The 13772-nt window shown below is 41.5% G+C and overlaps 1 protein-coding gene across 1 annotated transcript in view; it reads left to right on the forward strand.

Moving 5' to 3' along the window:
- Positions 1 to 13772, forward strand: part of col23a1a (collagen type XXIII alpha 1 chain a) — a 108526-nt gene that overhangs the window by 74436 nt on the left and 20318 nt on the right. Inside the window, exons 3-5 of the mRNA XM_066649183.1 lie at positions 1121 to 1165; positions 3112 to 3119; positions 3597 to 3623. Coding sequence (XP_066505280.1) covers positions 1121 to 1165; positions 3112 to 3119; positions 3597 to 3623 — 80 coding nt within the window. The remainder of the gene's footprint in view (positions 1 to 1120; positions 1166 to 3111; positions 3120 to 3596; positions 3624 to 13772) is intronic.

Genomic DNA, 13772 nt, shown 5'->3' on the forward strand with positions numbered 1-13772 from the left:
GCTCAACAGTCGGCAAATGCGACTCAGCCTTAACTGACTTGTGATGCAAGATTTGTGAAATTACAAACCGAGAAAAAGGTGAATGGTGCTGTTTTATTTGGACTGACTCTAATCCAGAAATTGAATAATCCTTACATTTCTAACCAGACATATGTGAGTTTTCCTGCCAGTATTGATCCAGTAGATACATGTGTATTTACATATGTGCTACCATTGTAATCCATCTGTAACAAGAAACATATTGCCAGTAATTACATTGTTGTTGCAAGTGTTGTAATGAGTTTATCTATAACATACAAAAACTTTATTATAGTCCACTTAATAGAAATAAGTTTTATGATGCATTAACATTAGTCAATGTATGTTTTTTCCATGATTAAGAAATAATAAAATAACAAAAATGAATGTCACTTATTTAGTCTGTGAACAGATTAAACCACCTTTCCCTGAGCTAAATCACTTCCATCTACACCCCACCCCCATTTTTTTAGGAGGAGTGTGAAATAGGAACCATACCTGAGACACAGCAGGGGTTAGGCGAATGCTAACATGAACACGGCCCCTTAATTTACATGTTACTGTTATTGTTCTAAGCTAATCCGCACCTGCTGCTCTGGGATTTCCCTCATTACAGAGAGGGAAGTGGGCAGGATGGGCTGGAAGTGTAACTTTATACTTTATCAGTCACTAAATATTAGCATTAGCCTAGCACTCACCTTTGCTACTTGAGTTTGTAAACAGTGTCCATCTTTTTTCATGTTTTTGCTGCAGAGTTTGTGTTGGCCATCTGGTCTTTCATCAATGGGCACAGGACGCTGTTGACTGAATATTTTTGATTGGTGGACTATTTTGTGTCCAGCAGTGACACTGGGGGGGTTTAAAAAACTCCAGCAGCACTGCTGTGTCTGATCCATACATACCAGCATAACACAAATAACAAGAAGCAAATTGTAGGCTTTAATGTTATACCTGATCTGTGTATATATTTTACAGCAGAATTAAATAGTTTTGGGGCAACAACAAGATTAAATTAAAAGGTTTTGCAAACAACTCATTAGAACAACTGTTATACCTGCTTTCCTTTTAGCCTCAAATACGTGCTGTTTTCTTTTGATTTCAGGTCCTCCAGGAAAGCGTGGCAGGATGGGTAGAAGAGGAGATCCTGGTGAGTCCTGAACTTCCTTCCTCTCTTCCTGACCCCTGGGAGTTCATTTCTAACTTTATTCTGATTCACAGATCAAATCTCTCACTTTAATTGGTCAGTAAATATTTGCATTTCCCCCAAAACAACTCCTTAATGCTTTACTTGATGTGATTCATTTAAAAGAACTGCATTCAGACTCAACAGAAAGTGACTGTAAGTGATCTGAGTCACTCCAGAGTCATATATTGTCTCGTCTCCCTCTAATGATGACTCAGCGTCTCGCACTGCTGTAAAGACAAGCTTCACTGCCCACACACTCACGCGCTGATTTCTCTCTGAGATATACAGCGTTTTAGATACCGCGAATCGAGAGGGTACGATGAGGTCTACGCCACTAGTAATGTGTCAGAGATGTCTAGTAGAACAATTGCATTTGGAGAAAGTACTCAAGATTAAGACACCACTTCCGTTCCGTGATTTACTTCTACGTGATCTGAGTAAATTAAATATTTTGGAGGTATATTTATTGAAAAGATTTGAACCTTGAAACTAAAAAAGCTAAATGTTGGATAGAGGAAAAATTGAGCAAATATGAGCTGCATGAGCCCTAGCACTTTCTGTGCCCTTGACTGTACATTGTGATTCTTTAGTATTTACTGTCCCATATGCAACAAGATCTCCAAATAGTAGCATATATACAGCTAAAAGCCCATCATAATACCCCAGGTATCTGTAAAATTTCTACATAATTGTTGAGTTATAATTATTTTATGACCACTAAGCAAGCTCTGAGTGGGGGACCATTTTGGTGAGAAGAGCTTATGGTTAAGGTTATGGCTATGCTAGGTTTAGGGTTATGGCTATTGTAATGGTTAAGATTAGTGTTGGGCTTAGTTTTAGGGTTAAAACTAGGGTTAGGAATGGTTAAGACTGATTTGTATGTGTCCATCTACAAAGTATGAACTATATTTAGTACACATTGTACAAATCCTGGGAATGGCCTTTTATGCCATGCATGAATTCACCTTGAGACCAGGCTGCACACAAAGGCCTCTTTTTAATCAGATCTGATTAAAACCAAGTGCTCTCAGTTCTCACATAAACATGACTTTTGCATCTGTTTCTCGACCAGTGACTTCAGTCGCTGGCAGAACATCAGATCCACAGAGAGATAGTGGCTGCTGCTCGTGCCCTGCACTGGACATGTTTGGTATTGATGTGACTATCCAGAGACGGATGGTGGAGGGTCATATTCACCACATGCCTGCTGTCTCTCTGCTGGTTCTGTTCCTGAGAGAAAGAGGAAACGTCTGGAAGCTGGAACACATTTCTTAGACAAATCATTGCAGTTATTAGAAAAGTCATAGCGCTCCACAGTGCCACAAAATAAAGATATTAATCACTTCACTGTAAATGACTCCACCGTGGTGGGTGGAGCAGATGAGACACTACATAAACCAATGTTTTCATGGCTCTGTTTTACACCCTCTCCTGCTTTCATATCCTGAGCCGGATGACAGAGGAATAGCTAATTGAGATCTGAGTAACATTACAATTAGACAGGAAGGGTTTATAGTGAGCATCCCTAAGGCATACAATAAAAAAGCCCAGTCCGTAATGTCTGTTTCTCTCTGATTATTATCCTGACACCTCCACACTGTCAATGAATGGCTGAAACAATCATATTTGCTCATGAAGAAGAAAATAAGAAGAAAAGAAAAAAAATACATATTCTTATAATGAAAAGAACTGACTGATAATGATTGAATGTTCTTAACAGAATAAAGGAAAATGACTAATCATTTCACCTGATATTTTGGACATTTTCAGAGCAGATGTTCCTCTCTCGGATCAAACAGATGTTCATCTCATTTGAAATCTAGTTTGTTCCAGTCTTTGGTCATGAGTGAGTGACCAGGAGAATTCAGCACTAACCCTGTATTTTTCTCTTTGTGCTTGTTTTTCAGGACCACCAGTAAGTAACTCATTCCTGTTCACCAGTCACTCCATTCTGATGCAGGTATCACGGTAGTTTACTGTGGTGAGTTAATGCTGCTTCACAGAGGATGAGCAAAAGTGTGAAAATAATCAGCTGTGTGAAATGTACTCTGCATTATTTTAGAACAAGATTCATAGACTCATTCGTGGACAAAAGCGTTTAATGTGCTCTGTAGTGTCTTGGATAAACTTTGTGATTTCTCCACCTTCACACTTAATTAGACTATTAATGAATTATTCATGAACTAATCATTTATGCAGTTATCTGTGCAGTACATTTTCACTTGTAAAAACTGCTTTTTTTACTGTATGTTGTTTTTTAATGATTGCATATGAAATTTACAGCTCTTTTATCAAATATGACCTGATATGTTCTTTATGTGAATCTCTTCATTCACATATAGTTAGTTTTCTACTTTTTTCTGCATTTAAAGTATTTCTTGAATTTAAACAGGGCAAAGCCGGACGAGATGGTTACCCGGTAAATTTAATTTGAGTTATTATTATCTCTTCTTTTCTTCACTTTTCCTCTTTAATCTCCCCTTAAGAAGCTCCTTCACAAGTCTTTCAAGTTCTAACCTCAGTTTCCCCTGTGTTTTCTGTTTTAACTGTGAATCTATGAATCAAAGTTTACTTAAATACCTGCTTTAAAATATTATCGCCACCAGTTCAGTTAAAATCCGGAGCTCAGCTTCAGCTGATGCTTTAGAATGAAGTTGAATACTTATAATGTTTATATTAGAATATAATTTCTGTTTTCCTGCTCACATTTCTTTATCTCAGTCCTAACTTAATTTCCCCCTTCGTTTTATATTTCTCCTTTCTTCACCATGGTGACATAATCATATTATCAAAAGTAAACAGCGGAGGTAATGGTTCTCCCAGTGGATGGTGCAGTAGCACTGCTCTTTATTTCCTACTTACGCCATTTTAAATAACAGTATGTCTCCAATTTGATGAAGAATTCCTCTGCATCTCTTGCATCACAGGTGAGCGATGGATGGCAGCTGTTTGCACGGTGTATTTTTTCTCTGGCCAACACAGTGACGGGCTGGCTCCCCCTAGCGGCTGCCAGGGAAAGACCAAAGAGAGCAGTTGTGCGACAGTTCTGAGTCACAGCAATTTTGCTGAGCTTGTGGTGAATTCGTGGTTAATTTGTTTGTAGTCATGAGGTAGATAACATGGCACCCTGTTGGGTTTGGGTCCTCACTGAGTAATCTACTGTCTGGTGTCAATTAGAACCAGGGAACTAGCCTCGTAATTAATTTACGCCTGGAGCAGTGTGAACATGGGTTTCCGCTTGTTTATTGAAGAGAAATACGGTCTTTAAATCCACATCAGAATTTTATCTGTTTTTTTTAATGATCATATTTGTTCTGAATCAGTGATATAAACAGAATTTTAATTCAATTTGCTGCAGTAATTGCCTTTAAACGAAGGCATTAGTTCTGGATCACGGACACTACAACATCCCAGACATTGGATGTTTCCTTTCTCCAGAGGACACAGTTTCACTGTTCGCCAGCCCAACACTGGGGCTTTATACCCCTCTAGCTGACACTTAGCATTGACCATGGTGACCTTGAGGATCTGATTACATTTCATGCAATGAGCTGCAGCAGTTTCTGAGTGCAGTTTATCATGTGATTCTTGCTCAGATAATCATTGATCTGGACCTGGCTCACTCTTACTGGTACACAGGGGTTTTGTAAGTGTGTGTGTTTGTGCTTTTTTGTGTCTGTGTGTGTGTGTGTGTGTCTGTATGTGTGTGTGTGTGTGTGTGTGTGTTTGTGGTGGGCTTTTACACACTATAACCTCCCCGCAGCATTACATCTGCCTCACTCTCTTTCCTGCCGGGAAATACCTCCTAATCACACACAGGTGTGTGTGTGTGTGTATGTGTGTGTGTGTGTGTGTGTTTATATGGGTGTGCACATGTGTATGTATGTGTAGGTGTGTGTGTGTGTGTGTGTGCACATGTGCATGTATATGTAGGCGTGTGTGTGTGTGTGTTTATATGTGTGTGCACATGTGTATGTATGTGTAAGCGTATGTGTTGTTGTGTGTGTGTGTGTGTGTGTGTGAGTGTCTGTGAATTGTTTGTGTATAATTATTACAGATCATGAATAGAAAGAATTAGAGTTCCATGGCCAGGACTCCAAGAGAACCGCCCCACTCTCTTTGCACAGAATGAACCTCCTTCTCCCTTCGTCACACAGCACAATAACTTATTGCCTACATCTGTTAAAATAATTGACAGTTAGTGTACTCCTGCAAGCATGCTGAGCTCAAACAATGTCTCGTTAAAATTTATCCCTGACTCTCGGGGGAAGCTTGTGCTAGGCCTCACCTTCTTGGCCTTGTAACAGCGTGTGTGGGAGGAGATCCAGATATCGTGATTAAATTATGGGAGATGATCTGGGTTTAGAATAAAATGAATCCATCATGAAGGTGTTTAGCATCGCTCCCTTGTTCAGCGGCGAATTTGTTCCACTGGAGCTAATGGACAGATGTCTGTGAACAAGTCCCATCAGCCCAGCTGCGTGGCCCATGCGAGAGTAATTTTTCCAATCTTTCCGGGAAAAGCCTGCCTTTCAAACAAACTCACTTTAGTATTTATATTAAAGCCTCTGTAATGTAATCCAGTTCAAAAGGCTTGTAATTCACTTCAGGTACTGAGCAGAAAGAGATTGGTTTAGATAAGGACAGGAGTTAAACCAGGATTACTGAGAGCTGTCCGTCACAGCGAGGGAGGTGATGTTACGGATGCAGAAATGTTCCCATAACAATTAAGTCAAAGCTGAATGAACAGGCAACCCACTGGGGCTCTGGCTGAACTTGTTTGTGTGTGTTTTTGCATAATGAACACAGGTGTTTTTTATAAATATGAACATATGTCTTTGTGTGTGTGTGTGTGTGTGTGTGCGAGCTGTGTGCACCTTGCTGCTGCTCCCTCACACACACTCAGGTGGTGTCCACATGCTGCGGCTCTCATTATTGTCCTTCTCTGGATCAACACTATCGTAAACAGACTGAGTTACACGCAATCTCAGAGAAAACAATCCCCACACTGCCGTCATTTTCCACCTGTGTCAATCACACGCAATTCAACACGACACGCTCTCACTCTCAGACTTCACACGGAGAGATGTGTAAACAGAGAGAGAAGGAGAGAGGGGTGGGAATTCCTCATCAGTCACAGTGTGGCAGTTTCATCACTGTGGCTCTTTTTAATTGGGTAGTACAATTTTAATCTTCTGTTTACATTTGCTTTTACAGTCCCGGGTAAGTGTGAAATACAAGCACCAATGTAATAGATCACAACCCTGAACTGGATAAGTGGTTATAGACAATGGATGAATGTATGAATGAATGAATGAATGCATAAAACCCAGATTCATTTTCTAAGTAATAGACATTGTTTGTGTAAATAGGTTTTATTTTTATGGCATATAACTACTTAATACACAAAGCCCTTCAGATGGGAGTGAATTTACATGGGAACCTGGGCTTATTTCTTCTTTCACAGGAGATCCTCTGTGATTTTTCTGTCTGGATCTGTCATGCCTGTGGTATTCTCCCTCTTCACTGAAGACAACTGCAATCACAATTACCTGCTGAGTTAGTTTTTCACCTCAACTCAATCCTCCTCAGTCCCATCAGGACACAAACAATCATACATTTCCTGGCAGATGCCATCTTTTTTTGGAATTTAAAAGATTTTTGACCAATGTTACTAGCCATATTTGGTGCCAGGAGGTCTGATTCACCAGAGAGGCTCCAAAAAAATGAAAGCCACTTGATTTAATTTCACTATATATTCCATTACAGAATTGGGACTCTTGTCCTTATATGATATTTTTCACTTTATGTTTCACATTATATTTGAAAGGTAATTTGATACTACACTACAGACACACATTGTGAAGATAGAGGCTGTGATCTCGGGCTGCTATAAAAGAATCCACATGAAAACACAGCACATTGCTTTTCAAAGTATCGCTTTAAGAGGACAAGGGGGTTCTCTGCTGCCCACCATTACATCAAACACAGAACCTGAAGTGAAAAGTGGTTTCTTTGGTCAACACAGCTTTGGTCAACTCTATAAAGTTTATGGTTTCTTCAGCTATCAAAGGGAATCTTTGTTGAAGAAGGAAAAATGAATGTTGTGTATCAGAAATTATTTTAATGTATTTTTAAGCATAAAGCAGCACAGCAGATGATTTTCCCTCAGGGGCTGGGAGTGGAATTGAAAATGATGGGGATTTGATGGGCATTAGATCCAGATGCTTGGTTCCATTTTCTCACTCTCACCCTGGACTCACCACAAACCTTCAGTGGAGTGGGAGGGTGCCTCTCAGTTTCTGTTGGTGCAAAACGTGGGAAATGGACCAAAATGCTGATCTTTGAGTTCCCATTACTTTAGCCTCCTACATTTCTGCAACTCATCAAGAAATCGGAAATGTTCTGATCCCTAATCACCGCTCTCGGTTCTGAAACAGAAGAAGTCTCCTCTTTGAGGTGATGCTGGTTCCCAGCTAATGGGCCATGGATCGTTTGGTACTGGGCCTTGTTTACGCAGTGGGGGAGATGGTGACAGATGGTGACTCTGGATACAGTTTCATAAGTGAAGAATAGAAAGAAACTGCCTCTGTAATGCCGCTGCCTCAATAGAGAGCTGTAAAAAACAGTGGGGTTAGTGTGGTATGATGATTGATTGGTGTGACCCTTCCCTAAGCATGTGGTTCTTTAAAGAACCATTTCTGGGGTAAATGAGTTCACCTAATGTAACGTGTCTGACTAGTTTAAGAGGGCACTACAATGTTAACCCAGCCAACAAAACGAGCTCTTTTGGACATCCTCTAAACATTCTTAAAAGTTGCAAGAAGGTCATTTTGTTCCAGAAACCATTTCAAGGCATGTCTTTTCTTACAGTGCCATGTTAGAACCAACATAAGACAATTTTCTAATAGTGAACTCAGTTTGGGGTGGCACGGTGGTGCAGCAGGTAATGTGTCACAGTCACACAGCCCCTGGAGGTTGTGGGTTCGAGTCCTGCTCTGGGTGACTGTCTGTGAGGAGTTGGTGTGTTCTCCCAGTGTCTGTGTGGGTTTCCTCTGGTTTCCTCCTACGGTCCAAAAACACACACTGGTAGGTGGATTGGTGACTCAAAAGTGTCCGTAGGTGTGAGTGTGTGAGTGAATGTGTGAGTGTGTGTGTTGCCTTGTGAAGGACTGGCGCCCCCTCCAGGGTGTATTCCCGCCTTGTGGCCAATGATTCCAGGGAGGCTCTGGATACGCCGCGACCCTGAACTGGATAAGCGGTTACAGATAATGAATGAATGAATGAGATTCAGGCTGAAGGCTGAGTTCTTTGTAAGTGCAAAAAAAAAAAGGTATGTCTGCATCCTCCCTGCTGTGGATCTGAGGACACCATGAAGACTAATCTCAGCAGAAGAACTTAGACAGGCCCTGTGTCAAACATCCAAACATTCCCTGGGATGAATTTGCGATTTATGATGGAAGAGGACAAATTTAACGCTGACAAATGGAAGCAGACAAAAAAGCCATTATTCCATTTCTCACTGGCTGCACTGAGGTTGTGCCGGTAATCTGAAGACCCCTTGTGTCGGCTCTTGGCTCTCTGTGAAATTTGTGGTAAATGGCTAAACGTGCTATTTCAAGGCTATTGTATATATTTTTTTTCATATTTTAGAGTTCAGTGTCACAGAAAAAAGTGAGCTATATTTTCCTTTATTTAATTCTTCTGTCTGAATGTCCGGTCAGACCTCGGTTTAATTTATGGATGTTAAATGTTAGCAAAGTAGTGTTTACCCTACTCTTTACAAACCATGCAGAAACACAAGGCAGTCAAAACACCTATTCCTGCTGTAGCTCTATAGAGAAGTCACTATGGGGTTGATCTGCTATTGATTTGAAGAAGCTTGACATTTTAGTGATAACAAAAGCATGTTGTATGTCTGCAGAAGTTATTTCTTGCTCTTGGAGACATCCTGTGGAAAGTGCAGGGCCTAAACATTCAGTCGCGCTGTCGGTTTAGCAGAAACCGAATTCTATCACCACAGGTTAGCATCAAACATTCAAAACAAGGCTAGTCTCCCAAAAGAAACATTGATTTATTCCATTCCAGGTAAACATTTGGATTTACCACTGACCTGAAAACTAACTGAAGCTGGACCCTAAGCTCTGTGCCTCAGTAGCAGCAGTAAACATAAGTTAACACAGTGGGTCAAAGCACTCTTTCCACAATAAATCATATTTCTGACCTTGAGATTAATTTGCCTTTGTTTAGAGATGAACAGAGTGACCTTGGTTTGAACACAGTGCCTGCTCTTCATGACTAGCCACCAGAGATTAGCCAGTTTAACCCTTTCCAGATGGACTTGTTGACAGAAATGATTCACACACACTTCCACATCCAGGATGATTGCTCTTCTGGTGTCTCACTGAGAGGGATGCAGGTCCATGGGGGGCAGCAATTTTTGGCATCAAGAGCAGAATTATAATATAATTATATAAGAGTAACAAAGAAAACAACAGTAAATGGTATTAACCAAGTGTGGTAAAGTTTTTTTCTTTTCTCTCTCTGGGCTTTCTCCACTGCTTGATTTGCACTAACCACGTTTCCATGAATATCAGTGCTTCAGCATCAATATATGACAGGGAGAAAACCTAAAATGATTGCAGAGGTATGCTACCCCTAGTGCACACCTCACTTTGTGAGTAGCATATGATTCTCATGACGGCACAGTGGCGCAGCAGGTAGTGTCGCAGTCACACAGCTCCAGGGTCCTGGAGGTTGTGGGTTTGAGTCCCACTCTGGGTGACTGTCTGTGAGGAGTGTGGTGTGTTCTCCCTGTGTCTGCGTGGGTTTGAGTCCTGCTCCGGGTGACTGTCTGTGAGGAGTGTGGTGTGTTCTCCCTGTGTCTGCGTGGGTTTGAGTCCTGCTCCAGGTGACTGTCTGTGAGGAGTGTGGCGTGTTCTCCCTGTGTCTGCGTGGGTTTCCTCTGGGTGACTGTCTGTGAGGAGTGTGGTGTGTTCTCCCCGTGTCCACATGGGTTTCCTCCGGGTGCTCCAAAAAACACGCTCCTACGCTCCAAAAACACACGTTGGTAGGTGGATTGGCGAGTCACAAGTGTATGGGTGTGAGTGTATGAGTGAATGTGTGAGTGTTGTCCTGTGAAGGTCTGGCGCCCCCTCCAGGGTGTATTCTTGCCTTGCGCCCAGTGATTCTGAGTAGGCTCCGGACCAACCGCGACCCTGAACAGAGCCCAAACTCACTGAAAGTATGTGAGATTACATGAACTGTAAAAAGTGTTTCTGCCTTGTGGCCAAAGATTCAGAGTAGGCTTTGGACCCATTGTGGTTCTGCTGTTGCAATAAATTAATGAATATCTTTACAGATTACAAAAACTAAAAGTAGTTCTTGGGAACAAAATGAAGCTTGTGAAAATAGCAAAGAGTGGATGTTACTTTAGTTAAATATATAAAGACAAAGAGGACATCATTACTCAAGATCTAAAGGGCACAGAGTGGATGTTGCTGTAGTTAGGATAACACTCGTGTACGCTGGTGTATATAGGAAGAGGAGTATGTTTCTTAGAATAAGTACTTCGTTGCTCTGTTGTGCGCCTGTAAACACAGCAGTGAGATCTGAAGGACAGGTCTAAGCATTTGAACCTTGAAAGGATGTTTACAGTGTTATTCTGGCATTTTACATTTTTTTTCCTTGTCAGTGTCAGGAAAAAAAAGAGAGTAAATCCTGCATCCGTTCAAGAGTTCACATCTCAAGAGACCAGTGAAAAGCACAGCAGGCATAGATACATTACATGTAGGTCAAAGGTCAGCTCCATTAAACATCTTCAGACACTTCATTGTCACACTTCCCCAAACCTATTTCTGTTTTTATCCAAGACTGAAGTAAAGAGGATGGTGTGGAAGTTGGGAGTAGTTCACTGCTTGTCTAAAAGTCTTTGGCCATGTCATCGTTCAGTGTGTATTCTAAAATCAAAGATATCAATAGGTGGGTTATCTCTCCTTTTCTGCTGTAACTTACTCTACTATTCTCTAAAAGCTTTACAAATCAAATCAAATTTATTTGTATAGCGCTTTTTACAATTGATGTTGTCACAAAGCAGCTTCACAGAATTCCAGTAAACACAAAGTTTTGACATGAAATGTAAAAATGTAAAAATCCCCAGGTGAATGAAGCCAAGGGCGACAGTGGCAAGGAAAAACTCCCTCTGCTGAGGAAGAAACCTTGGGAGGAACCAAGGCTCACAAAGGGGGACCTATCCTCCTCTGGTCAATCTACTGGTGATAGATAGGAGTCTGTGAAAACTTCAGTGTAGGGGCAGGTCCAAGGCACTTGATGGTGGCTGGAGCGTGGGCAGCTGGTCTGAAGCGTGGAGCAGGAGCTCGACAGTCAGTGTCCAGACGGACAGGTGGGTGGTCGTTTACTCTGAAAAAGTAAAGGGATGGAATTAGTTTTAATCTGTTTAATCACTCTGACAGATCTGACTATGACAGCTTTAACTAAAAGGAGAGAACCAGAAGGACACACAGCCGAGGGAGCTTCATGAAACACTGGCATCCCTCCGCTGCACCATCAACAAACCTGAGTGATTGCGTGAAGTGGCAGATGACAACAGCGTCTCAGTTTACTATAATTCCCTGTGTCCATAAGCTCAATTTCAGCCTACATCATGAAATGTGTGGGTTTATTTATACGTAAATTCTACCCTCCGTTCCTTTTCAAGAAAATGATCTGTGACCCTGTCGTACCAACAAGGTGTCTTTTCCAGGGACTTGACTAGTGTCCTCTCAATGTCCAGCAGAGCTAGGCTGCTCAAACGGCCTTGGCCCATGTGAAGTGTGTCCACCTGTGAGTGCTTTGTGACGGTGGAGGGGCTCAGCAGCACCCGCTGGACAGAAACTGCGATAGAAGTCAGAAAGAGTGATAGAAGTCAGTCTCCAAACACAAGCAGCTACAAAAAAACCCACCAGAAATAGAAGCTCGATTTGTCGCTAGTCATTTTTAACAAAGAAAATGCCGCTAAGAGGATTAAGAAAGTAAGAAAGTATTAAGAAAGTAAGGAAAGTAAGGATTAAGAAATGTAATGCTCCCACGGATCTTTACACCAAAGGGTCACGGATTCGCTCATTTCGCTGTCAATCAAAAAGGGATTCAGCCTCAGACAGATCATCCAATCATCATGTAGAAGCTGAGCGTCCGGGCCAGCCGAGGCCAGCCCACTGCCCCATAGACCCCCAGAGACGCTGAGCCTCTGATGAGCGGGACAAAGCCCAGTATTTATCCAATGATTCGTCTCATTTCACTGCACTTCGCTGCTTCGCTATTGAACTCTGTGGACGCTCAGCGTTCTCACTGTTTAAAGCACTGTGAAGCTGCGGGAATTATTGAGAGGAAAGCCGCGTCTTTACTAGTGATAAGAAGCTGATTCTGAACAAAAGTTAATCGCGTTGTAGTGCATATTTATTCAATGACATGTACACACAACAGTATATATTTGATCACTTATTTTTTGACATCTTAGGGGAAGCTGAGCTTCCCTTGCAGTCTTAGAGCAATCGCCTCTGCCATAGACCCCTGGATCTGCCGCCTTTATCTATGGGGGAGCATGAACTACCAAAAGATAAACTAAACTAATGAGTTTTTAGCCTAGATTTGAAGATTGTGACTGTGTCTGAGTCCCGAACATTTTCTGGAAGATCATTCCAGAGTTGGGGGGCTTTATAAGAAAAAGCTCTTCCCCCAACTGAGGCCTTCTGAATTCTGGGAACTATTAAAAATCCAGTACTCTGTGATCTGAGTAAACTTGGAGGCTCATAATAGGAAATAGTATCTTGAAGATATTCAGGAGCGAGCCCATGTAGGGCTTTATATGTTAATAACATAATTTTGTAATCGATGAGGAATTTAATAGACAGCCAATGAAGTGATGATAAAACAGGGCTGATATGTTCAAATTTTTTACACTATGTTAGAACATTGCCTTGTTCTTTTGACTGCATACAGCAACGAGAGCTTTAGCAAGCTTTAGTCTGGTACTGATGCTGGATGAATTTCTGGATCAAAAACACTCTTTCAACTCATCCCAAAAGTATTTATTTCCAACGCTGCAGAGGATGCAGTTCCACCATTCCACAGCCAAGAACTGAGGGGCTTTAGAACTCCTCAGACTCCTCCTTGACATTGGACATGGTGGATAAGTATTCCTTAGCATTCCATCCTATTGGTCAGGGCTTCTCTAAGGAGATTACACAAACTGTGTGGGTGTGAAATGCTGAACACCTGTGTCAGCAAATAGTGAACATGATGAAATCATTTATTAGAAGGAGATCCCACAATTGTTTGGATATGTAGTGTATGTAGTAGTAGTACATTGGTCCACCAGTGTTTCTGTTTGGCATATTTGTCGTGTTATGTTTGGGCTGAATGTAGAATATTGTGAGTAGATGGTCTTGGTGGTTTTTGGTTCACTCTCAAGCTCATACAGATTCTTTTCTTTGTTCTGTGGAGAATATGTATGCTGTTGACAAACAGGTCAAAGGGATCTAAACAATTCTGGCTGCCATATGAAATGAAT

Source organism: Hoplias malabaricus, chromosome 17 (genome assembly GCF_029633855.1).
Source record: "Hoplias malabaricus isolate fHopMal1 chromosome 17, fHopMal1.hap1, whole genome shotgun sequence".
In the NCBI taxonomy this organism is placed as follows: Eukaryota; Metazoa; Chordata; class Actinopteri; order Characiformes; family Erythrinidae; genus Hoplias; species Hoplias malabaricus.